The 27306-nt window shown below is 37.0% G+C and overlaps 1 protein-coding gene across 2 annotated transcripts; it reads left to right on the top strand.

Moving 5' to 3' along the window:
• Nucleotides 1–144: 144 nt before the first annotated feature.
• On the top strand, nucleotides 145–27306 carry DNAAF5 (dynein axonemal assembly factor 5). Of its 2 annotated transcripts, none has more exons than XR_004754662.1 (13): nucleotides 145–702; nucleotides 1101–1285; nucleotides 2056–2180; nucleotides 2599–2714; nucleotides 5946–6178; nucleotides 8673–8885; nucleotides 11090–11233; nucleotides 14958–15126; nucleotides 17747–17894; nucleotides 22565–22715; nucleotides 24032–24188; nucleotides 25564–25846; nucleotides 25884–26238. XR_004754662.1 is itself a non-coding variant. In XM_035339776.1 (13 exons), the coding sequence occupies exons 1-13, from the start codon at nucleotides 171–173 to the stop codon at nucleotides 26406–26408; spliced, it is 2505 nt and encodes an 834-aa protein (XP_035195667.1). In that variant the 5' UTR covers nucleotides 145–170; the 3' UTR covers nucleotides 26409–27306. The 2 variants fall into 2 exon arrangements, 1 of the variants encoding a protein (XP_035195667.1); XM_035339776.1 differs by lacking the exon at nucleotides 25884–26238 and adding an exon at nucleotides 26269–27306 and having other exon boundaries at nucleotides 25564–25755.

Raw genomic sequence — 27306 nt, 5'->3', positions numbered from 1 at the left:
GTCCTGAGCCGACCCCCACAGCAGCGAGGCCGCACCGAGCAGCACCCGCCACCCCCGCCCCCCCCCCCCCCCCCTTAGCAACACCGGCCGGAGGCGGCCGTAAAGTGCTCCGCCCGCCGCCGTAACGCGGCCTTAGCAACGCGGCCGCGCTTCCTTAGCGACGGCGGAGCATGGCGGCGGCCGGGGCGGCCGAGGTGGCGCAGGCCCTGAGCCGGGCCCTGAGCTCCCTGCAGGGCCCCGATTGCGGCCGAGCGGCGCGGCTGCGGGCCCTGGAAGCCATCCGGGCCGAGGTGCAGGAGCGGCCGCTCCCGGCAGCCGTGGTGCAGGAGGTTTTCGGGGCGCAGCTGGTGCGGCCCCTGGCGCGCTGCCTGGCTGGGGACGCGGCGGAGCGGTGCCGGGAGCTCGCCCTGCAGCTCCTCCGCCACGGGCTCAGCCACGGAGATCGGCCCGGGGAGGCGCTGCCCGTGCTCCTGCCGGCCCTGACCCAGCGTCTCTGCCCGCCGCAGGGCTTTGAGCCTTGTGAGGAGCTGCGCCTCGCCCTGCTGCAGCTCCTGGGCCTCCTGCTGCAGCGTTGCGGGGACGCCGTGGCCCCCTACCTCTCCGACGTGGTCCGCATACTCCAGGCCACCCTCCTGGACCACTACGCCGAGGTCAGGCGTGAGAGCTGCAGGTGTGCCGTGGCCTGCGCCCAGGCTGTGCCAGGTGGGGCCCGGGGATGGGCGAAGAGGGGGCCGTGGGCTGATGGGGGCTGCGGTGCCCAGGAGGGGTAGGGGGCAGTGGAAGGTTGTGGGGATGCTGCTAGGAGAAGGGATGAGAGAGCAGTTACACACCCTTTCACAAGAGCACTCTGTAAACCTTGGGGGATCCAGTGGAGAAGAATCATGCGGGGGATGGATGCTGAGCAGTTACAGCATGTGGGTGATAGTGTTTGTGTGGGGGAGGAGCCTGTGGGCTGCTCTTCAGCGCTGCTGTAGTGCAAACATTAATCAGCTTGTTTGTAGTGGTACAGAAATCATCTTGCTCAAGATCTGTCACCCACCTTGAAAAATGCTTGCCTGAAGTTTTTCTCTCTCTTTCTCTCTCTCTCTCTCCCCTTACAGAACACTTCCATATGCAGTCAGAATCTCTGATAAACCCATTAATGCAAACAATTTCACACCAGCACTACAGAGTCCGTGTTGATGTAATTCAGGCTACTGGAGCAGTGATACAGTTTGGAAATGCGAAGTCTGTGGATGATGTTCTGTCTCACCTGGCCCAGCGATTATTTGATGAGATTCCCAAGGTGTGGTTTTTCTTCCTTTTTTTTTTTTCTGGATTTTTTTCAAATCTCACTTTTTTTGTTTGTTGCCCCCCTCAATTGTCAGCTTCCATTCATTCAGATGAGGTATGTAAATATGTTGCATACAAGCTTGATCAATTGTAAACTATCCAAAAGCAAGGTGAATGACCTGTTCAGCTGCTGTCTAATTCTGCAGGCTGTTGAAGTTTAAACGTACCTTCGTATTTTAAAGGGTGTCTTCAATTCTGTCTAAGTTCTTTTGACATCAGAAGAATTTCCTTTCATATGATGCAGTTGCAACAGTCATTTTGAAATGTGCTACATAACCATAACTAAAATATTTTATTTTTGGAGTGGGTGCATTCCAACTATTTAGCTTAGGCTTCTTTTATAGTAAATGAAGAAAATTGTCATCTGGAGACAGGTTCAAATTCCAGAGAAATTTACTTTTCTCACATTCTCAAAGATATACTAACCACAACAATTTAGGGTATTCTGCTTTAGGTCTGTATCCTGTCTTCTTGGAGATGTGTTTTTGTGCAGCATATGGTCTAAGATTACCTAAGCCAGGGAGAGGACACAAGAGGGAGCATGGTATCTTGCAACTTACGTAAGATGCTTGCTGCAGGCGAGGAAATCCTGGGTTCTTGTTATTTGTCCTGAGACTGTTCAAGCACTTGTTAACAAGACTTAGATACCAAAAGCAGTTTTTTTTCCAGTTTTTCCAGTTAATTTAAATAATCTCATTTTTTTTCCCTTTTTAATTCACGTAGGTTCGACAAGCTGTAACAACTGTCATTGGAGAATGGTTGTTGCACCTACGAGATAGATACTCGTATTTTCACAAGCTGATTCCTCTGTTACTTGGAAGCTTTACTGATGAAATTCCTGAAAATATGTAAGCAGAGCCCTTCTGTTTTTTCTCTTTTTTTTTTTTTTTTTTTTTTTCCTCTCTGCTCCCCTAAATAGCTGGGTTATGTAGAAGTATTTCTGTATTTATGGATGCATTGCTTGGAGAAAAAAAATGTTTTGTTTTTAAACCCATTCGTGATAGCATTATCTCTGGTAACATTTGTTTGAATGCTGTGTTCAAGTAAGTATGAGATGAAGACAGTGGGGGAGACAGAGACAGAATTATCTTTGGAAGAGGTGACCTCTGTCCACTGAGTACATAAACCTAATATGCCTGTTTAAATGATAGGAATGCTTCCCATCCTTCCAGCTGAATTCAATAAGTTGTATTTTCCAGAGGTTTTATTTTAGAATGTTTTCCTTTCGGGGGCAAGATGGTATTTTTTATTTTATTTTTTGCCTAGGACACTGGCTTGGACTTACTGGGAAAAGATAGGTTTGCAGTGGGAGAAAGAGAATGAAGAAGATCTGAAGGATAAGATGGATTTTAGTGTTTCACCATCTCATTATCCCAAAGGAGGTAAGTGTCACACAGAAAGTGTTTGTTTTTGAAAAAAAATAAAAAATCTTGAATCCCTGTATCCTGGAACTGTGTAATACTCATTACAAGATGTAATATTTGTTAATGTATAAGGGTAGTATATACTGACTAATGTTCAGTGGCAAAGGTGATCTTCAGAGAAAGAGGTGGTGGGAGTGGACAGGCTTAGCACTGTTCTAAAAATAACTCTCATAAGAACTTGTATTTAAAAGGGGAAAAAAGGGTTTATGATCTGAGAGAAGCTGTACTCTCTTGCAGGGAAAAAATGATGAATGGAATTTAGTTTCATTTCCAGTCATATAGAGAGAGAGTTACATATGATGTATGTAACTGAAAAAGAGGTAAAGGAATGATGTAGAAGCAGCAGAAAGTTCTGTATTAGCCAGCAGCCAGGTGGAGAATGGGCACAGAGATGACAGGAAAGAAGAATGAAAGAACCTTTGAACTGACTCCTTGAATAATAAGTCACACCACTAAATATACAGAATTTTCATGGAAGAAAAATTTGCAATGAAATGATTTCAAAGTTCTTTGTAAGACACTAGGATGCTAACTTCAATCTACCAGCATACACGAAAAGTACAGGAAAAGAAAAAATAATTTTCTTTATTATACATCCCCTCCCCCCCCCCAAAAAAAAAAAAAAAAAAAAAAAAAACCTATGCAGCACAGGTAGATAACTTTTTACAACCATATGATTTATAGGTAGCATTAAAAATGATACATTTGCAGTAGCATGAAGCATGTTTCCCGTCTCAGGTTCATACAGTTAACGTTAGAAAATATGCATATGGGTGTTGGTGAGAGAGAGGATTTCAGTGGGTCACTTACTGATTTCTACACTCATATTTAACAGAACAAAAACTCTTTTGGTGTGAAAGAACAGGTTCATGCTTGACTTGTGCCTCCCTGACAATCACATCACAGAATACCCAGCAGCAAAATCCTTTCCATGACAGTTGGTTCCGGAGTCCTTTCTCCTTTGAAATTACTCTTCTTTTTCTTTTCTCCTCTTTTAAAATTGTTTTACTCAGTAATGCTTGAATGAAAGGGGAGGCACTTTATAATGGTGACTGGTTTGACAGAACTCTTAAGCTTTGAAGAGTCAAGTTGATCTGTTATCCTTTCTTATATTTTTCCCTATTTGATGTGTAATAGTACCTTAGGGGTTTGGAAATGGTAACAAATGCTTTTACTTCCACTAGTGATGGCAGAAACCCTTTTTTTTTGTCAGATAATTTTTTTAATGTGTATAAACTGGTGAAGTTTAGTGTCAGATCTCCAACCACTAACTTTGTTATGACACAGTGAAGGTCATCAAAGTGGTTAGCGAAGGCAAGGATGAGGGAGATGAGGGAGATGAGTGAAAGGAGAAGCTTTATGTGCTAGTCCTTCAAAGGGTTGCTACCGTTTTAGTGCTAATACCTTATTTAGTTATCTCTGTGTGGAGCTTTGTTTATTGGTGTGTATGTAGACTGTTTTTTAAAATAGGCATATGTCAATTACTTCATACATTAAATTCATATGTACTTCCTGAAATCTTCTTAGCACAATAAATATGCTTCACAAATTCGGGCAACATTCCAGTCCTGCATTTCACTGACTTGCTTGGTAGCATTATGCAGCAAGGCTTGACTGTGATACATGTGTGTGTTATGTGTTTATATGTCAGGCTTTATGTGACAAGAGAGAAGAAAAATGAAAGGAAAGGATGATTGGCTACCTAATCTTACAGACATAAAGCTTTGGCAAGGCAACTATTATACCTTAGTTTCAAGTAATAATTAGTGGTGTCTTGCCACAGTTTGTGTATGGATGAATGTGTGTTCTTCCCCGTGTCCCTTCCATACGCATGTATTTTGTATAGTATGATAATGATGTATTTTAACACTTCGTTGCTGTCTCTTTTGACTTAAAGCCAAATATTCAACATTCTGGAATGTTTTCCACTGAGTTTATAGTACATTTTACTTAGCCATCTTTGTCCAACTCTCAAGCTAATGAACCTGACATATGAGCCTCCCTGTGCTTTCATCTTGTGATGACAGATACTGCAGGTCAGAGGAGGAGTAGAATTAGACCTCATACCTGGTGTCATCTGAGCAACTGAATAGCTTTCCGTTGAGCAGCAGTAGTCATTGCCTAAGGGTACAGGTGCAGACAGTTTGTAGCGGGGAAGTCTTTGACAGGAGTTGCTACAGGGATAAATGCCTGCATTTGAACATCTGAAATGAAGAAACCGATGATAAAGAATGGTCGGATCCTTCAAATAAAATTTTGCCTCAGGCTGAATAGGATGTCCATCAGTATTTGCTGTCTCGAGTTGATTTCTTTATTTGACCTTTTGTTATTCATTGCCAGTTTTCATAATACAAAATGTTATCCTCCACTGACAAAAGCGGTAGCAATTCATATCCTGATGTTTGAATTTTTTTTTTTTTCTGCTGTAGGTATTTCGTAGGCATTTCCATAAGCTTTTTATATTTTTCATACAATTTACTGTAGTTCATTTCATTTTCAGCATTTGTAGATATATGGGCCAATGCAGGAAAATATCCTGAGCCTGCAGACCCTTAGTAGTCAGATTTTCATGTGGTGGGGTGAAGGGGAGGTGTTCATGTTTTGTTTTGTTTTAAAACGTAGTGTGTGTGGTGTGTTTGGTTTTGTTGTTGTTTTGTTTTCAATGCTTAGTTTCCTACTGTATGTTTTTAATTTACTTTTTCAGTGCCATTTTCTTGAGTTTTTATTCACACATCCAGTACTGCAGACTTGTTATTTGGCTAGTAACCTCCCTGTCTACTTTTAATTTGCTAGACACTTCTTTAGCCTTTTCCTTTACAGGACAAAATTGACACTGTTTTAATGCAGTTTGTGTCCTTTGTACCATTTATTACTTCTGCCTTTTTTTTTTTTTCACTCCAAATTGTATTTAACTCGATACCACAGAATTTGCATAGAAGAGTCTTTTTTTTCTGTTTTATCTCTGTTTGTGGGTTTCAGTCTAATTCTTGTAATGGCATTGGTGCTGCTATAACATTTAAAGGGAAACTGAGGCTGCACTTTCCAAAGTGTGTGGTGTTCCATACTCATGTAAATTCTCTTCCCTTTCCCCTTTGCTAAGGCTTAGCATGCATTGTTTTTTCCATTGATATTTCTTTCACTGTGTTTTTGATTGTATGTTTTGTTGTTTTGTGTTGTTTTACTCTCTAGTGACACGACCAGGACTAGGTTGTCGGGAACTTGTGTCAAGAAACCTCTCCAAAATTCTTCCAGGCCTCTGTCATGATATAACAGACTGGGTTGAAAACACAAGAATAAAAGCCTCCCAGCTTCTGTATACGTTATTGCTACATGCAGAGGATCACATAACACAACACATGCATCTGCTGCTTAGAACTTTGTACCAAGCATGCTTGGATGAAGAAAGTGAGGTAGTTAGGAATGTAAGTACACTCTGTCTAAATATCTGCTGTATGGTAAATGAAGACCCTAATTTTTATGGTCCTGAGTGTGTCTTGTGAAGGATGGCCTTCCCCTAGGTCACTGGAAATTTCCCATGACTGCAGGATCAGGTTTTAATAGTATTTTATGTCAAAAATACGTGAAAATTATACTTAGTATGTTAAAATCATTCTTGTATTTTTGGTATGAAGACCAATAATAAAGTTATTTAAATACTGTTTAGTTTATATGCCAGCCCCATGAAGCATTAATAACGATCTACTTAAAAATCATAAGTAGAAGATTAAGAGTCTAAAAGGCTTGGGGCAACAAATTCCATTTAAAAACATGTGCAGGTCATGCCCTTTCAAGCTAATTTGACTTACTTTCCCCTACCGTATAATGCAACCATAATTCCAACCAGATACTGAGGTATGTTTACTCCATGTGATATCCATATTCACTGTCTGGATACCTGAGATAATACTTGTAAAATATCATTTTTTTTCATTGTTTTTGCAAGGAACAGATAGCGTCCTTTTTCTCTAACAGTTTATCAAACAATTGATGCTCTCAACATTTGGTTCAATAATAATCAATAAAATATATGTTGTTAAAAACACTAAATACATTTATCAGAGGATGGACAGGTGATAAAAACTTTCTTTACAATTTTTAGAAAAAATCTGTTCATATCTCTACACAAGCAAAACAGCATATATATTTATAACAAAAATGTACTTTGATTTAAAGGTGCAGATTTTATTGTTTTGGGAAATTGGAATAATGTGTTCAGCTTACTGGATGCAAGCAGTCCAATCAATGTCAAAGTAGTTGATTTCCTAAATCAAGCTTTTCTTTTGGTTCCTGCTATCATTTGAGCCATATGCAGGCTGAGAAATCCATTCCTGAAATGATATTTTATATTCATTTTTTTTCATTGCAGTTTCTTCTTGTTCTCTTTATACTCTTTCTCAATACCAGTTTTTGTCTGCCTCCCTTGATTTTTCCTAAATTGTTCCTCTTCTTTCCCTAGCTTCTACTCTCTTATCCCTCCCTACCTATTCCACCCATTTCATCTCTGTTTTCAGAATCAGCATCTGATCTTTAACAATGTTGCCTTACAGTAAAAGTGAGCTTGTAAGCTTAGCCAGTCACACAGTGATCAATATTTCAGAGAGAAATAAACCTGTAATAGTCAGAAGTCATCTTGTTGATTTCCTAATGCCTGTACACCTCTTTTTGAATCAATGCCCCAGGACAGATGTAGGAGATATAGGCAGTTCTTCCAAGTTCCCTGCTGCTAATATAAAATAGATAGGAAAAATAATCTGAAGAATAAACCCACATGGCCCTGCTGTTCCATCTAGTGCTTAGTGCTGTAAATATAGCATCAAAAGTATGTGTTTCAACAGCACCTAGTCTTCCCTTTCTTTTTTATGACCATACTTGTCTCTTTCTTGGAATTCCACCACTAATCTCTTCACAGGTGTTCTCAAAAGATTTAATCCTAATTAGGAGGATTAAATTAATTTTACTCTTCCCTATGCCAAAATTTCAGATTCAGCAACTTGGTTTGTGAATGCTTTTTTGCTCCTTTGTGATGCTGCTTCCCAGGATACTGTGATTATCTCCTCTGTCCTTTGTCACAGAAAAACCCATTTCAGAACAACCGCCAAACTGGGAAATGTTAATGTCTTTCCCTAACCCAATAATACCAAATAAGATATATAAGAATTACCCAGCTGGTCTCTATAAAGGGTTTAGGAGGAAATGTTCCTGTTGCACAGGTAATGGTGCATTACTTGACTGTATCTTTATTCATGCACCTGATTGTAAATGTTAGGCACCAGTCAGAGAGTAAATTCTGGTGTGATGGTATTTCAGGTGGAATACAGCATACCAGTGTGTCTGCAAGGCAGAGACGGGATCAAAGAGCATGAATATAACAGGGAAAAGATAGTAATTTAAGCCTTTTTAGTTAAGAGATTGAAAGCAGCGAGCAGATCCTCCACAGCGCTTCCACAGTAAGCCAGATCAGTAATGTCCCTGTCAAAATATCATACAATGACAAAAAATTCCCCTTTTGCGTTTTTATTGTTATTGCTTTTAATAAATGGGTAGCAGGCGCATTGAGAGCATGCCTCAGAACAGCATTTGGAGGAAAAAAATGAAACCAGTAAATCTGCAACATCTGGTTATTTTAAGCTAGAGACTTTATTACACTGAAAGTTGTACACTTCATTTCTGTACATTACTTTCTCATGGAAGTTTGTCTGTTGCTGAGAAGAGTGCTTGCATGCCTTATTATGTGCTTACTGAACACATGTCAAGAAAATTTCTTCATGCATATAGCCATTACTGAGTGAATGGAAAAGGCCTACAAGGCATTTCAAATAGCAGCTGGAATCATAAAAAGAAAAATCCCATGATATGTTGTATGGTCTTGTGTTTTCAGAAAAATCCTCTAGATATTCTTGTTCTTTTTTTTTTCAGTGTGTGAAAGCAGCAGAATTGATTGGAACGTTTGTCAACCCTAAGGTATCTTTGAAATTAATCACATCAGCCTTTGAGAAAACACCTAAGCCATCTTGTGTAATGGTTCTAACTGCAGTGATTCGAGGTAGCCCAAAAGAAATTTTACGGCCTCATTTGACTGATCTGGGCAACATGCTGTCACAAGCTGGAGTTTGTCAACGATCTGAAGAGGTAAGGATGATTGGAAAATACACAACAGTCCCAAGTTTTAGACTGGTGGTTCTCCAACTTTTTCATTTGTTCTCCTTAAGTATTCCCTTTCCTCTCTTCCCCTTGTACACCCACCCTATCCTATCATAGGTTGGAGTTGTAGGCATGTCTGAGACAAAGGCAGGAGCTTCCATGTCCTCCCTGAGCCGCCTTGTACCCTTTTCCTAGTTGTGGTCACCTAGTTAAATATACTATTCCCGAAAACTTGCTGGCAATGCATCCTTTCAGTAGATGTGGATTCAAGTTTGAGAATTGTAGTAAAATGCTTCAGGTGGTAGTAAGAAAAGGCATCATAAAGAGAGATGAAACTGGCTAGTATGTACTGTACTAATTGTACACTCCCTTGGCTGATCCAGGTTCAGAATTTTACTGATGTTTTCAAACGCCTTGTGTTCACAGTCCAAACAAGATAATATATTTTGATCATCATCATCATCAAATGACTGACAGCTTTTCACAGTCCGTAGTGATTGACGTGTCAGGCTTTCCAAGAAAGATTCCATTTTAATGTCATTTCTTGTTTCTATTTAGTATGAATTTTTGTATTGTTTTCCATTTTAAAAGAAAGGTACCAGTACAATTACAGGTAAATTTAGGAGCATGTTTTATGTTCTGTTTAGCTTGGTTGCTTCTCATTAAGTTAGAATCTAGCAGGAAGGCCCATCTAAATTAGAAATTTATTCCTAAGTGTACCCTTAACTAATGGCTGAGCCTGAAGACCATTTTCATTTTCTCATTTGAAAAATATTCCTCAATTGCTATAAAAGGAGGTGAGAGCTTCTCTTCAGTGTGCAATGGAGATTGTAAATTTCCAGGATTATTTTTTATTTTTATTTTACTATTTTTTTTCCTTCTCTCTTTTTTTTTCTTTTTATCACTTGCCCAGGCCTAGAAATAGATCTGCTAGACATGCACAACAAGAATCCTTAAAATCTCCCCCACAGATGAAATCCCAGCTTTCATGGCAGCAAATGTTTGTTAGACCTCTATTCTTAAGATGACCAAAAAAGGGCCACTGTGATACCTTCAGAAAATTCTGATTTTGTGTCAGATGCAAACTTCCCTTTAAAAAAAGTTATCCATGTGTATAGATTGAATCTGGCATAATCGTCTTTTTGAGCCAATGTGAGATATACATTTGAAGTTCTTCCCTCATTAGGTTTCTTCCCTAATGGAATATATACCAGTGATGCAGAGAATTAACCTTAATCTCCATGAAGCCTGTGATGATTAGGAACTCATATAACTGGAAGCACTATAACTTGGTTGTTCAAATCACAATTCCCTGAAGTATATCTGCAAAATGCTATGAGGTCTTAAGCTCACCATTTCCATTTGGCATTATATACAGTAGACACATTCATCTGCAGCTGAAGCATTTGGTGGAATTGTGGAATTGTTCTAGCCTTTGGTCTTGGAAAACAATCTTTCTCTATTTCAGAGAGTAAATGCTGCATAGACACTGTTTAGCTAAGGATTGACCATGTCCATGAGATTAATAACATTTATAACTAACCTATTCCTAGACTTGATTTATTTTTTGGAAGTAAATTTATAACAATGGCCCCTTCTGTTAGTTAAATGTAGTCTGACAGCTTCATGGATTATCAGATGTACTTTATCATAGAAGTTACTGCAAACTGACTGACAGGAATATTGACTTCCATTGATATTAGCTGGATCAAGATAACAGGCATTATATTGCAACAAACGAGATAAATTGGCAAAGATAAAAGCAGACACTCAGGTTTTCTTGTTTTATTTACTTAACTATTAATGTTCCATTCAAAATAGTAAGACATGGAATTATATTTGAAAAAGCTGTAATAAATATGTTATTAATTAACAAATTACACTTCAGAATGAGAAAGTACTATCAGAAAGCATTCTGAAATACTTTGATGTTTTATTCACAATGGAGCAGTTGTGTCATTAAGAGCAGGATCATTTGTTTTGTTAAAAGGACAAGGGAAGAATATGTTGAGTTCTATACAAAGTAGAATGTAGGTCATCAAATGAACTAACACAAAATGATCAATATGTTACCAATTTAGGAGATTATACAACACTCATATTTTATTATTGTCACTTTCCTTATCTCTCCCTTAAAATGAATATTATATTTTCTAACAAACATAATAAACTTACTTCTTTATTAAAAATAGGTATTTTATATGGAACAATTGCTTTGTTGTGTAGAAGCATTGATTGAAGTGTGCCAGGAAGACTGCAAAGAAATTTGCTTGCAGCTCTTGAAAGTTTTGGTGACAGTAATGGCAACACCAAATTCTCAGCACCTTAAAGAGAAGGTAAGCAATTACTGGTTTAGTATTTTGTTGTGCTTCTCTTTTTTCCAGTTGGTAAAGCATTTTGTCTAAACAGAGCCATATTTCTTTGTCTTGCTGTTAGGCATTAAACCACAGAAATCCTTAACTATGAACACATTCACAAATATTGGTAGAGTTTCAGAATAGATGGCCTGAAGTACGTTAATGGAGCATGGGAAGCTCACAGTTGGTGAGGGCTACAATTGGCCTAGGAGAATGCTTTACTTAAGCGGATGTTATAGCTAAGGTAATGGTTTAGGAAAGGAGATGTTAAAGAGTTTGTACTTATCCCTGCGTTCTGCAAAGCTTTGGGCATGCTGTTGGTGCTGATTGAACTGTTGCTGCTTATTCTTTTTGGTGGATAGAACTCACTGGATTATTGTTAACACTAGGTTATATACACAAGCACATAAATGGCCAGGAAAAAAATCGGTAGCACACCTAAAAAGGGAAGAGAACTAAAGATGGTTCTGAATAACTTTGTAGCTAGAAACAGTATTTCACTGCATAGTTTCCTAACGTATTAACAGGTGGCTTGATGATAATCAAGAGAACTATTACACTAGATAACTTTTATTTTAGTGTCTGATATTATGCAGGGGCAAGAGGGGCAGGAGTCTTTCTTCTAAAGGTACTATCTTAGTAAACTATTCTGACTTGAATGACAAAAATCCCAATGTGAGAGCCCATGAATGGGATGCTTGTAAAGGGAAATGCAGTCTTTGGAGAGAACTTGACTTCAAGATGAAGATAAGTTTGAAGAGTGAGACTAAATTGTGAAAAACACTGATGTAGTGAAAGGAGATTACCAGAAAATGTAGTGGCTGTCAGCTGGGTAATGTTAGTTAAAACATACAATACAGAACTCTGAAGCTGGTCTCATATCTCTTTTTTTTTTTTTTCTTTTTATCATTAAAGAAGAATTCACCTACAGATCAAGAGTGCCACTGTCCATAAAAAAAAAAAAAAAAAGTGATATTTTTTTTCTATATTAAGGCACACATCAGACTCATTTTACAGTGTTTGACCTTTTTACCTTCGACCAGAACTTGTTGCAGGAATGCTTTAAAATCAAGGACATCTCTAGATGCCCTGATAAGAGATGAGCATTTTGGCTAAACATTATCTCACCCTCTTAATTCTCTCTTCCTCTTACTTCCCCGAGCTAAATATCACATAAATCAGCAAGCCATCCTCATGCAGTATAATCATGACCTGTGCGAGTTGTCTTTTTTTCAAATGTGCTCCTTAAATGTGATGGCTATTCTACTTCCTTTCTCTTGCTCCCAGGCATGATATTCCAAAGGCCTGTGTATCATCAGTATTTATGGTCCTATAGCTGACAGGCTGCCTCCAAGGAGACAATGCACATAGAAAACTAATCTGAAGGAAGTAAAATGGAACAAGCTTGAAACAAGCATTGAACAGACTTTGCAGGACAGAGAGGTACAGCACTAAGATCTGTCTCATGAAGAGCCAATGTGAGAGTGAGATTTCGTTTTTGGCCTTTTTTGTTTGTTTGTTTTGTTTTTAAAGAGAAAATCTGTCCAAGTAAACCTCAGACAGATTGATCTGGTATGTTTTCCAGCATCATGTCTATTTAGACCTAAAATGGTCCATGAAGTCAGCAATGTCCATTTAAAAACTTATGGATTCATACTCCTACAAAGAAAGCAGTTTCACAGAGGTAAATCCTGATTTTCATATATGGAAAAGTTAATCTTCAAATATTATTCAAGGTTTAGGATGTTCCTGCAGTTAAAAATGATTTTTAAAGTTGACAGTACTTTGGATGAGAACCTTTTTTCTCATTAGCCTTTCTTTCAGCTAGACAGAATCTGGCAAAGAGATTACGTAAGTGCAATATATAAATCTGTTACAAACACAGCTTGCTGTTTGTTGGTGTTTGTTTGTTTGTTTGTTCTCCCAGCTACTGGGTATTCTGAAACTTCAACTTGCAGAAGGCAAGAAGTCCATGTTAAAATACTCAAAGAACATGTAGAACAAATGTATTACATCAAGCCTTATGAATATAAATTTGTTGTTCAGAAGAGAAGCCTGCATTCAGAATCAAAAGATTTTGAGTGTAAGAATAAATTATTCAAAATTTTTCATTATAGAACTTCATTTCAGACTTTAATATAAGAACACAGAAGATCACAGAGATGTGAGGCCACAATTGAAGTGATCTGATTGTGTTTTGCAGTCTTCTACTTGCTTGATTGGCCGTTTTGCTCTGTGTTCATCAGTGTTTCTAGTTGCTTGGGGTAAGGAAAAAGATCAGGACCACCAACTGAGCAATGAGGTATTGTGATGAGAAGTATGATTTACAGCCCCAAATAGACTGAGCTGTATCAGATGTTAGTCAGGCGTGTATTGAGCTTCTCAGTGGTGTACCTGGTGACCTAAAGGTAAGGCTTTGTTTCAGTGCCACTGTCTTGTGCTGTCTTCCTTCTTCTTTGGGCACGTATTCACTGTAAGCATGAAAATAATGCATCATTAAACTTGCTAGCTTCAAACATAGTAAAGAAAATCACCCTTGCTATTTTTTTTTTTTTTAACTATGAGACCCTTCTGAATGGGAAGACATGCATCAATCTGTTGGCATATTTAATTTGATCTCTCCTATTTTCTATTGCAGTAATGAAACTACTTAATAGTATATTTTAAATTGTCTCGAAATGAAGCAGTGTTTTATATCTGTTTTGTATTTTGTTCAATAAAAGAAAGGTATTGCAGATGGGGGGGTCCTTGATGGAGAAGGGTTTCTGTCTTGTCATGTTGTCATGTATTTCCAATTTATTTACAGAAATTGAGTATTTTACCTACAAGTTATTCTGCATTGTCTGACAGTCTGTCAGAATGCTTCCATGTTTCAGCTAACTTGTGCTATTGAGTTCAGTTTGAAAATATTAAAAATATGACTACAATTTGTAGTTGTACTGAACCACTTAGAGACAAATGGTGTCACCCATAGTGCTGTACTATTTCTTTCACTTCTAGAACTGGAGACCACACTAACAACATAGGTTATTTCTCAGTGGTTGTTCTGATTGTTCCTTGCTCCTTATTCTTAACTCACTGTCCACTGAAATCACTAATACTATAGATGCTGCTTTCAGCATGCTAATAAACACTTTCTTAGAGAAATTTTATAGAGCATTTTGCCTAATTATTTTTTTTTAAAAGGAAAGAAGAAAAATAAAACAGGCACTGGAGAAAGGGTGTACCATGTCCTCTCCAAACAGTAGCAGCAATAATTTTTGCAAGCTGCCACAGCCTCCTAGATGTGAGTTTGGGAAATTGTCTTTATGAACATGTTTTAAAGCATTGTTAAATTAGGAAAAAATCACTACATCTTTAAAACTAATAAGAACTGGTTTATATTTGGTTAGTGTCTGGATAGGTTTTCAAATGGATTCAATTCTTTTATTTTGCTACTACATTGTTGTGTTCTTTATGATTTTGTTTTGAAATCAGGACAAATATTTGTCTTAAAATCAGAGTTAAAGGATTTATTATAGGCAGACACTATATATCAGTCTTGATTGTTCAAATTGAAACTATGGAAATCTTCTTGTTCTTTCCCTTCTCATAGTATAAACAGGGTTTTAAAAGTTTTGCCTTTAAATATATACATACACATACAGATATATATATATATAGTTCCAGTTAAGATGAAGTATCTCATCTCTATTTTTAACAGGCAGAAGAAACAGTGTGTTCATTAGCCGACGTGCAGCAATTGGATAATTTTCTTTGTCTCTACAAAAAACATATAATTCAGCTTTTGGAATGGGTTTCAGTATCACATGATTCTTGGACCTGCTATTCTTCAGAAATATTACAGTTAGATGTCATCGCAAATCATTCAGGTATGCCTTATTTAGTAGTTTGAAGGCTCATCCAGTTAAAAAATAATAATAATAAAGTAATAATCTTGGTAGCCTGCAAACACGTTGTGTTTTATAATGAATAGTGTAATATTCAGAAGCTTCACAAGTATAATGAAATCCAAAGTGAAAACATTCAAGCTGCTCAAATTCCAAAAGACTCCTTGGTTGCAAGGAGCCTACCAAAAGCACTTAAGAAGCAGCATATTTTTGGGTAAATGAAACCGGTGAGGATTATGGGGAGATGAAAAGTTATGAAAAGTTAAAAAAGCTTATGGTATCTAAAAGTGTATCTGCTTTTTCCATCTGTTTCCTTATCTTATAAAAGACGCTTCTCTGTACAACCCTTTCCACACGTATGTTCTCCAATGCACCACTACACAGGGTTTAGTGAAACACTCTAGCATACATTTCAGCTAACTTCAGATCTCCACAGTGAACATACCTCTGACACAGCTGTCCTGATTACGTTTGCAGGCAAGGGAGGCAGTGACAGGCAGTTTTTCGTCCTGGGCACCCTTTTTAAGATGTTTTATTCTGTTTATTTGCTTTTTCCTTTCTGTTGGTTAAAGCAGGAATGTATGCAGTGACTTGGGCTACTAGTATCCATATTGCAAACAGATAAACATGGACAGATATGTTTTAAGGAACTGTTACCTTCTGCATTTAATACCTGAACCTAAAAAAAAAAAAAAAAAAAGGCCTCATCAAACCTATATGAAGCACCCACTCACTGGTTTGTGCATCAACCAGTATAAGTACTTTTTTTGTTTGTTTTTCATCTTTAGAAAGAACAAAAAGTTTTTTCAGTGCAAGTTCTGAGAAGCCAACTTTTCTGTAGATTTGCACTCTTCATCCCGTGACTGAGGAACTTCTAGACAGTTGTCTCTGTTTTCCTTAATGGCAAATAAATCATAAAATGTCTGGGCAAACATTTTGGCTTGCATCCCACACTGGTTATATGCTATTGTCTGTGTTTTCTGTCTGACACAGCATCTCCTAGAGCTATTCTGTTTGTTTGTTTTTCTCTTTTCATTCCCACACATAATGTTATTTTTTGATCAATGTAATCAGGTTTACTTATTTTAAATTTTCATTTTTTACTGTTTTTCAGGAATGTATGCTTACATTGAAATTAGCTATGTAGATTATTTTGTTTATTTTCCATCTGTTGAGTTGCTGTTATCAGTTTGATATAATAAGTGTCTTAAAATTCCTCAGAACTCACGTGAAGCAATGTATCTTGAATACACATTAAGAAAATAGAGACCTACTTGTTGGCATGGAGATACAGCAAACTGCAGCTTAACATTCACCCTGTGTTTCTTAAGTCTAGACACTGAAGTTCGCTTGATTTTTTTAATTTATTTTTTTAATTTTAATCATTAAATTTTCAGATATAATTAAATGCTGTTGAACTTGTTTTGGATTCTTGAATGCTTCAATCTGTGCATTTCACATGTGGCGAATGTTCTTGTCATCAGAAATGCCGAAGCGTTGTGTCTCTTTCTGGGAGGGTTTTCATAGTGACTGGAGTTGAATGGAATGTGCATCACAAGAAAGTGAAGCTGAAGAAGTTCCTAGGGGAAAGCATTTTATAGCAAACAGAGCAGAAGGAGCATTCTACAGTAAGCAGCTTGCAGAATAATGCATGTGTATGGTTTACACATACTCCTCTTTAAAACCATGTCGTTATTAATCGATATCAAGGAGAATGGTAGAAACTTCCTCCTCGTTTGACAAAATCATTTCTTCAGATGTTGGGATAACAAGTTGGGCTTTGTTTTTTTATTGGTTAGTGGTAAAAACAGAATTCATCATAGGATGTGAAAACGTTATCAGACTAGGGAATGAGTTTGGAAAGTATTTTTATTTCAAATAGTACCTTCTAAGAAATCACCGTATTTTAGATTTTCTTGTAAAATGCAAGTAATCATCATTTAAACATGGAGGAATAATACAACTGCAATAATTTTATTATCCAAGTTTTGAGGACGACCCTTTCAAACATGCCCTTTCATGTGCCTCTGGGAGTCATGAACATTTTTCCTTTAATGCCAAATGTGGAAAAACTTGAAAGAAGAAAGAAGCCAACCAATTCTGCTATTCGGCGTGGTTTCACAGTTATTATACCAGCTTCAGTATTATTTGCCATTAAGTTCTATAAAACCAGAACTTTGTGCACAGTCTCAAGCATTCAGAGCTACATAGCAAACAGCATTAGTCCGCCCCAAATGCGTTAATCCACCCAGACTGTTGTTTCATACTGCACGGGTCCCAGCAGGTAGCAGATGTCATTGATATGCTACATAATACACTGTAGCACAGCAGAACCAAAACAGTTAAGTGAGATGCGGGGTAAAGAAGTCTTCAGGGAGCACTATGCTGCCTGTGGGTACCTGAGTGCATGGAGAGTTAGCTTAGGTATTTCTACACTGCCTAGTACAATGTAACATGGATATATCAACAGCTGCCATGCAAGAGTGGAAAGTTAAATAGTACTTTAATACCAAGCATGTTACAATTTTTTTTAAGTACCCTGATATTAAACATCCAAATAGAACTTCTGCTCCAAAATAGGTATTGCATGTTCTTTTTCTAGGTCCTGTCATAGGTGAAGCTCTTGATGACTTTATTCTCATTCTTAAGACGTGCCTTCAGCCAAACAAAGATCCCCAGATGCGCTTAAAACTTTTCAGTGTTTTATCACAGTTGCTCCAGAAAGCAAATGAAACCGTCAATTCTCAGGGGTAAGTAGAGTTCTAATTTCACACAGCCATTTGAACACTAAAGTAGCATTAAAAAATAATGACCATGGTAGTTATTTAACCCCTATAATTGTGTCCATGTTAGCATGTGTGGGAGAAGAAAGGCTTTCCCACCATATTCTGTAGCATATTTTTCTTGCTGTATTTTTTAACAATGCTCAGAAGGGGCGTGCAAAGGCAATAATTAAGAAATAAAAAGTATGAAAATTGAAGTCTGGACTTCTTCCACTATAATTCTCATGTCTTTGTCACTGTGGAATAAATAAAACTGGATTTCATGAAGATCTGGATAGTTTAAGAAATAAAGAAAGTACTATAGTTGGAAAGAATATATATTTGAAAGCTAAGATGGGGATTCTTAGGAAAGAGAGGATTTTTTGTTTGTTTGTTTGTTCCATTCCAGCCAACTCCTAAAGCCTCAAACTTTGCCTGTAGCTATGGTAAGAAAACAATCAAACACTTGAAAAATATGGCCATTTAAAAATTGTGGTATAGCATGGTGTTTAAAAAGGATTTAACTAAATGTTTGGGAAGGAATTATTGTTACTCTCAGTGACTGATGCTGGAAGTCTCCTGTTGCTTGCAGTATTTAAGCATTACAAAGACAGTCTAACTATAATTTACCATGTGTCTTAAAACCCTCCATTTATAACAATCCCAGCAGTTGGGCCCTTTGTCATTATTAATTTAGCCCTACTAGCAGTGAAAACTCTTCTGCAAAGTTGTCCTGAATACATAAAGTGCATCAACTCCACATTTCCCAGAGCCTGCTGCATTTAGTATGTAAATGCATTCTGATATGGTCTGCGTCTTTTTTTTTTTCATTTTTAACTCTTTAATATTCTTTTTTCTTTCTTTTTTTTTTTATTTTATCATAGGAAGCATTCTTCCTAACAGTACTTTGATAGCAATGGTCAGTCATACTTAGCTTTTCGTGATTCTGATGAGCAAATAGGCACTCAGTGGGCATCCTGATACGTTGAACCCTCATACAGATTCTTTAAGGCCATGTGATGAATGTAGGCATATTTTTGCCATTTTTAGATTTATATTTAGTTTATTGCAGGTCTCCATCCTAAAATGGGGGGTGGAGGGTAGTGGAGGGTATGGGCAGAAGAACCCTCCTGTGGGGTTCCCCATAAGCTGAAGAAACTCTGCTAACACATCCCCTAATAGTTTCTGAGCTAGTATGAAAGAGGCAATGTAATGAAGCTGTCCTTTTTAACTGAAAGCTTTTGTGCTGTATTTTTTGTTATCCATTTACATATTTTCATGATCCAATATTCAGATCCTTATCAGGTGTCAGATGCAGTTGTTTGGTGTCCTGCTCTTTCACCTCAAAAATAACATTATAGCTTACAGCAGAATAGAATTTGAAGACCGGGGGGGGGGGTTAATTCTGTGTTCTGCCTCTCATTTTGGTCTATGGAAAGCATCCAAGCAGTATGACAGGTACGTTACAGAGCATGCTACAGAGTCCTGACTCTCTTAGGGCACGCAGGTACTTCTGGTAGAGAGAGATCATCAGTGGAGGACCACAAGGTAAATTTCATCAAGGAGTATTATTTTATTTGAGCAATAGTCAAAGTAAATAGGATGAATAAAAAATCTTTTCTGTGCAACCCTGTCATTTCTATAAATAATGGAACCAAAGGACGGAAGAAGAAAAACCCGCTTTGTTATTAGCTTCACTTGGATTCACAAAAAAGGGCAATTTCCATTGGAAAAAATAGAAGAATATGTTTCAAAGTAGTATACTCAGCAAATAGAGCCACACATCACACTGCCCATCCACAGATAGCCATGATGGAAGTTGCTTAGCTCCAGGCAGTATGAGTGAATGACCTTTTGTCAAGATTAGATACATCCAGTAAGGTTAATAGACCTGTTTGTACCAAGAATGACTCCTGGCTAAGGATGGCCCAGCATAGCTCATAATGAGTCTCTCTGTCCTCTGAGAACAAGACCAAAGCAATGAATTTTACCAGTAGGTTTATCTTCAGAAACTAAAAAGCAGTAGAGGTAGTGAAATGGCACTTTGAAGTTTTGATCTTACTTAGCATTGTAAAATCAAATGCTTTACTGGAGGAAGTAACATATAAAGATCTTGCATTTAAATAGATGTTTACAAAACATTTTTGGAGTTTTTGGTTTGTAAAAGCAAATCCAATTTTGTTTCAAATTACCTAGATTTAGGATATTAAGTTTAGGAAAAAAACAACAACTAAACCACCAAACCACAAATGCATGAAGCCAAGTGCAGCAGTGCTGTGAAAGCCAACCACAAAAAAATAAATAAATTTCATTCCATTTTAATTATATAAGTCCATAAAATGGGGTTAGCAATTTTAGTGTAATTCCATGGCTTGCCTTCTATATCTGTATAAGAACTACATATTCTTATGTGCATAGATTACATTTTAGTTGTTTCTTATCCAGTTTAAAATAAAGTCTCAACTCACTGAATACAAATAGCACAAATATGTTCTTCCATGGAAATAGCTCACATTTAAAATTAAGTTACATAGATTTACAACAGTAAGATTTGAAAATGTAAAGAGGAGAATTTAATTGCATTAGCAACAGCAAAAAATACATCTTAATGGTCATGAGAGATAGGGCAGTGAAGTAATAATAAGTTTTGATTACACAGTCACATTCATTGCTGGTAGTAATTTGTTCAGCTCCTTAAAACATTTTAACAGTTTAGATAGGAAGGGTTTCAGTTACTCTACTAAACACAGTTGTATGGTCATCTAATTTTGTTTGAGTCTGACGTTATTGTGTCAGATAACTGCCAAGTATTGCTTTACTAATTCTATTTCAAAGCAGTAGAACAAGACTTCTCACAAATAGCATAGCATTCTGGTTAACATAATGCTGATGGAATTTACCTCTGTGTTTTGACAGATTGTTTTTCTTTACAGTTTAATAGAAGGTTTTATTAAGAACAGAAGCAGCTACTGATCAGATAGCCCAGAACTGCTTTGGAGCTGCTTTGGAATGATGGCGATCATTAGTTACATTTTTTTGGCAACTTTTTGAATGGAAAATTATTCACTCTCAGGAATGTGTTTAAAATAGTAAATCTAAAGGTTTTTGACAAATTCAGATGTGTCTAATGAGACTTCAGATTTCTTGTTATTACTGAATCATAAGTGCCATCTGCTGGACAAGAAGCAAGAACTCTCTGAGTTCTTTCTGTAGCCAGGTGACTAAGCAGCAGCCAGATACACATATTTTCATCATGTAGAAGATAAGAGGTTGTCAGTTTTGTGTATGTGCAGTAGACAACTAAAGTCTGGCAGACTTTGTCATATTTTAGTGACACGGTCTAACTGCAGCAGGTAAAGGGTAGTTAAAGGAACAAAGTAAATACAATTACATTTGTGAATACATTGATAAAATATTATTGTGGGAAATTTTATCATCACTGGATGATTTTGTGTTGTTAATTTTGTTTGTGTTTTTAAAAAAATAAGTTAAAAGGTACTTAGCAATAATTGTTTGTTGTCAACATCTGCCTGTTACGTTCCTCCTGTGGCTTGGCACATCTCTGTGGGAGCCACTTACTCATCCTGGCATTGTAGGACTCTTAGAAAATCAGCAACAGCTTCTTCCCTTTCTGTCAAGCACCAGGGTGGTAATGTGCTGTTTTGCACTCAGGTGGCTGCAGTCCAGGTCTGCTGGAAGTCTGAATAGAGTGGGATGTGAGTCAAGGTAGATTTAGCCTGTTAATAGTCAATCTGTTTTGCACGTTGCCAGCTGCTCTTTAAGGCACAGAGGCAAAGTGAATAACCAGAGCCTTAATTATCTACTGACGGGCCAGGCAGACATGGCTTTCTTGATGCAGAAAAGTCTTTTTAAATTTGCCTGTAAGGTTTATATCTTTCTCTCTTAATTTAAAATTGTTTGAGATTAAATTAAATGGATATGAGGGAATGTTGCCTCTTGCAATTTTTGATTCTTGCAACAGCTTTTAGTATTGTAACAATGCATTCAATAGAGGATCAGGAAAACACATCAGCAGAAACATCACAGATTTGTATGTTTGTAATGAAAGCAAACTGCTATTGGGACTGGCACCACTAAAACATCCTACAGACCTCACATCCTTGAGGGAGACAAGTTTCTGAGCCAAGGGAAAGCTGAAGTATTCTGGGTAGACTCCCTGCAATATCAGTAGTTGGGGTCTCATCAATAGCTTTCATACTTTCCACATTGTGAATACTTTTCATTGGACAGTCTCAAAGGGCCTTACAAATATTAATGAATCCCCACAGCATTCACATGGAGTGTTATCTCTACTTCACAGACGGAGAAAATGAGACAGAGAAGGTAAGTAGTTTACCAAGATAACACAGTGAGTCAAGGGCATCGTCTGAAGTGGAAGAAAGTCTAGGCTCCCCTTTCCATGAATGTTAGGCATTTGTTTAAATGTTGCCTTGAAAAATTAAGTTATGAAAGGCTTATCACATACATTATAATTGTGTTGGCTTATAAGTTTTTTGTTTTTTTTTTTTTTTTTTTTTGGTCTTTTTTTGCCCTTTTCTGCCTGTGATTCTATGACAGAAAATTCTCTTTTACATCCTGTCAGTCTCTTTACCACTTTCTCATGAACCTTTATTTTGCTTTCTTATTTTTGGCTCCAGGCTGTTCCCTAGCTACCTTGAGATTGTGATAAAAGACATTCTGGCTCCTAATCTGCAGTGGCATGCTGGAAGAACAGCAGCTGCCATCCGCACTACAGCTGTATCATGCCTTTGGGCTCTAATTCACTGTGAAACACTTTCACCAGAAGAGGTAAATTCTCTCTTTCTCATCAAGTGTACTTTGAAATATTAGGCAGGAAAGCAAAATAAATGCAAGGAAAAAAAAAAAAGCATAAATCCTTATTGTAAGTAGGATTTTCAGGTGGATGTATAGTTTTCGTAATAAAATTAATTGCAACTGAGTGCTAATAACTGAAATGATCAGAAGTGAGGAGACGATGATACCCTGATAAAAGACCTGAGACCTGCTGTATGGTGTGCTGTAGAACTTGCCATCATGAAATTTTGTAGATCTGTTCTAGCATAAAGCCAGTTCTGAGACACCAGACACTCAGGCCCTTGACATAACTGGCCCTTTAGCCAGTACGTGCGGAGCAGCACTGGAGCTAGCCAGTACATGCTTTTGTGTAATGTGGTGAAGACAACTTGTCTGGTTGCCTTGGAGCCCACAGGTCCATTTAGGAAAAAAATCTAAAAGATTCCTGGAAAGGGCAGGAGGAGTTGAGATGGAACCTGAAGGGTATCTATAGAAACTGAAATAGAGAGCTGGCAAGGAGTATGCTTAAAGAAATGTTAGGTGCTGTAGTGATCAAGGATTAATTGAATCTGAGGAGGTTTTTGAAGCTTGTTTGCTAGCAAAAATGGCATTTGGAAGGGAAAATGTTCAATGTAAGGACACTTTAAAAAAAAAAAAAATACTTAAAATATTATTAAATGCATATAGTCTTTATTGCCTTTATAACAGACCTTAATTGAACAGAATGCTTAAACACATGAAACTGGTTGATTTCATATACACGAAAACAACATCAAAGACTACTGTTGTGTTTAAATGTTTTTCTGAATCGGTGGGGGGCCTAAATACCCTTTTGCAGTAATGTATATGAAATGTACATATTAAAGTCAAATAAGGAAACTCACTAAAAATGTTGTATTAAAGTAATCTTTATTTGAAAGCTTCCTTTTAGAATAAGAGCACCATCTACTGGTACATATATATAATCCTCATCTCCAAATTACTGAAAGTCTTGCCATGTTTTGTTTTTTTTTAATAAAAAGACGAGCAAGTCTAAAGCTTTTACAGATAATGTAAAACTCATGCACATATACTGAGTATTCATGAAGTGGCTGTTCTATTGGTGGATTTTCATTTCCCAAACTTCCTTAGAGGCAAAAACGATGCTGTGTAATGTCAAGAGATTCAGGTATAATTATAGGTAACTTTATCTTTTTAAATTGTGCAAGCCAGTATCTGTCAGATCAATTGATAACTGATGTAACCAATAAGCATATTGTTTTAGAGTGACTGAAAAGCTGTTCTTCTTATGCTTTTCTTGTTAATTCTAGATCTTGAAAGTCAAAGATGCGCTAATGCCCCAAATTATTGCTGCCATGGATGAAGACTCTAAAATTAGTCGACTGATGGGTTGCTGTATTGTTGGTGTTTTTTTAAAAGTCTGTGGGAGGCAGTTTGATGAAGACCAGCTTACCAAGACTTACCCAGGTAAGTGTAAGAATGTAGGGGTTTTATGTTGGAGGCATGTCTTCATAGTGAAGAATTACACTTACTTTTTCTCCTGGTGTCATTGAAGCTTTGTTTGTAATGATAAAAAATCATTGTTCTGGAGCAGTAGGCAGATTTGCTGTGTAGCTTTAGGATTCACTCCTAAGGTTGTCCACCTCATCTGCAGTTTCATTGCAGCTGGTAGCAATGAAAGTACTAACACAGACTAAGAAATGACAAGTCTGTTATGTCAAATGGCTTAAATCCTACATAAAGAGCAAAAAAGACTTTAAACGGGTATTTCAGGTAAAAGCAGGTGTAGATTTCATGTTGACTTGGTTTTTCAGACATGCTTATTTTACTCCTATAAACATATTTTAGTGTTATTTCTCTGTTCTTTTATCTGGTGTTTTAAATATTTGGGTACTTACCCCCAAAGTAATTTTATAGATATTAAGGAAGTGGAAAAAGTAGATTGGGCAAAATCATACGGTCAGCAACAGTTTTGTATATGAGAGGCAATTTAACATCTTAATCCTGCAGAGATGAAGACGTGACTTGATATTGCAAAGTGAGACTGCATAAAGTATATAAAGTACAGGTATGCATTTTAGAGAATCAAGATGTTAGCACACTTGAGAAGGTGCTAAGTGTGACTCCAACAGCACTTGCTTCTTGTAGGCCCTTTCTGTGCTAGCTTTTCAACTGCAACATTTCATTTTATTGAGGTATTCTGTTGTTGATATGCTATTGTCATTTTTATATGCCCTTGCTACCAGCTGAGCAGAACTGAGCTAAATTATTCCCGATGTTATTATACATTAGACCACTAGATGGAACTTGAGTCAGTACTGTTGTCTCCGAGGCTTACCCAGTATTTCACTGCCTTGCTTCCCAGGTTAGACTACGTGAAATAATGTGGTAACTATAGTGAAAGTAGAACAGTAATGCATTCTATAAATGGTAGTCATATCATTCTCCATGTTGTGTGGGGTTGGTTTAAAAAAAAAAAAAAAAAAAAAAAAAGAAGAAACCCCTAATCTAGAGTGCTATAATGTCAAATAGAGGTATTTTCTGTAAAGCTTATTAGGATGATGTTGGTATGTAGGTAGAGTGTAGCCAACTAATCTAAATAATTTCATACATTTATTTTAATATTTTGACAACGTAATTAACTTTTAAAGAACAATCCAATAACCATCCTATGCATGCTTTTAGGAAGAATATACTTCATGTATTCCACAAGTTCAAAATACAGAAATATGTCATAAATGCAACAACAATTTTGGTGATTACAAAATAAATTTGTGTTTTGAAATAAAAATAACATAACTTCTCTGTTAGTAGTGATGGTTATATATTTGTTCCTTTTCAGAAGTTTTAAAGCGTCTGGATGATGCTTCACATGATGTACGACTGGCAGCTGCTCGCACCTTAACTAATTGGTTTAAATGTGTAAAGGACAGTGACATGAAATCTGTAATGAAAAGTAATATTGAGTTTCTGTACCAAGAACTGTTGGTACATCTGGATGACCAAGATCAAGATACTCAAAATGCAGTCCTAGGTAAGACCTTCAGCCATACATATTTTTGACAGTGCTTTACAAAGAATGCTACTTTCATGTAACACTTGAAAACTCTTACAGTTAGGGACTACTCCTAGCAGGCTGGAATCACTGGAAACTTTCCTTTGGTTTCAGTGAGTACAAGCTCAGGCCTTTTAGCTGTATGCAGAATGTTTTATCTGGTACTCACTAGAGTCGGAATATGAGCATATCTGATGTATCAGAACCCTGTATAGACAGTAAACAGTATATGGACTGTAGACACTAACCACTGCAGGATGTGACCATACCCTATCTCTTAATAGATTCTGTGGAATTTATTGGTGTATTGGTTTATGCGTTCAAGCATAAAGATGTCAAAATACAGACTTAAGTAAATGAGAGGGGAATTAGTTTTTCATGATTGCTCAGCTTATAGAAAACTTCCAGGTTAGGTTTCAGCTACTTTGAGGGAACCTGAGCAGAGAAAGCCAGAGCAGCTAATGTTTTATAAACCATATTTTTGTTTTACAGATGCTTTAAAAGAAGGGAGCATTTTATATCCAGAACTGCTTGTGAGAGAAATTGAAGTGGTTATACATAAGCATCGAACACCAGTCTATTGTAATCAACTACTACATCACATTCAGTCAGCCAAAGAACCAGTTTTATGAATTAATACTGATATTTTTTTTTTAGTGAAGTGCATGTGAAATCTGTTTGATATGGATTGGTTTCATATTTTCATTTTCTTAAGGTAGGCTGAGCAATAAATAGATTTTTTTTTTCCTTTGTAAGTTCAGTATTAGTTCATTTAAAACTCAGGTTAGCACAATTCTATGTTCTTTGCCATTTGAACAGTTTTTTAATTATTATTATTTTTTATTTTTCCTAGCAATAAGACAGTGTTTAAATTCACTTTGCATTGGAACTTTTCCAGGTACAAGGGTTAAAAAAGGAATATTTTTTGCGGAATCTGACACTATTTATATTTGAGAAAGATAATTTATTTTAAAAACTAATAGTATAATGTTAAATTTATGTAATTCAGCGAGTACCTTGTCTTCTAAGGAGCATTTCAAACTGGATAATATTCAGACTTTGCAGAGTCATGTCTGTGAGGAACAGTTTTATCAGAAATGAAGACAGCCAAACTTCTGTTGCATAATGCAGCAGAATTTTCATGGTGTTTTGAGTACTTATGCTAGCATAACAGGGACATATTCTGAGTAGGTGTCACTAAAGGAATGTTTTGTATTGTCATTGTATTACATGTTATGACTGAGAATAAAACTAACATTTTTAAAATTAAGGACTGTAATGGAAGAAAATGCGCTGTTTTGTCACTTAGATTAACAATATTTATGTTGTTTTTGTTAAATATATAGCATCTGTATCTTTTATGTTTATACTATAGTGCCTTGGAAGGCAAGCAACATTTGTTTGCATTCTACTTTGAAGTTAAATTCTCCGATATTAGGTTAAAGCATTTCTTAAAATACCTTCGTAGTGTACGAGTTGTAGAGTTTTCTCACATTCTTAGCTATGTAATAAAGTGGACTTCTTAGATTC

This window comes from Oxyura jamaicensis, chromosome 14, assembly GCF_011077185.1.
Source record: "Oxyura jamaicensis isolate SHBP4307 breed ruddy duck chromosome 14, BPBGC_Ojam_1.0, whole genome shotgun sequence".
Classification (NCBI taxonomy): Eukaryota; Metazoa; Chordata; class Aves; order Anseriformes; family Anatidae; genus Oxyura; species Oxyura jamaicensis.
This window is presented reverse-complemented; position numbering and strand designations above follow the sequence as displayed.

Excerpts from the sequence above, each read along its gene's own strand:
- DNAAF5 (XM_035339776.1), top strand. The coding sequence starts at position 171 with ATGGCGGCGGCCGGGGCGGCCGAGGTGGCGCAGGCCCTGAGCCGGGCC. Across the intron at positions 17,895-22,564 it reads GAAACCGTCAATTCTCAGGG|GCTGTTCCCTAGCTACCTTG; the intron begins GTAAGTAGAGTT and ends TTTTGGCTCCAG. Across the intron at positions 24,189-25,563 it reads GCTTACCAAGACTTACCCAG|AAGTTTTAAAGCGTCTGGAT; the intron begins GTAAGTGTAAGA and ends GTTCCTTTTCAG.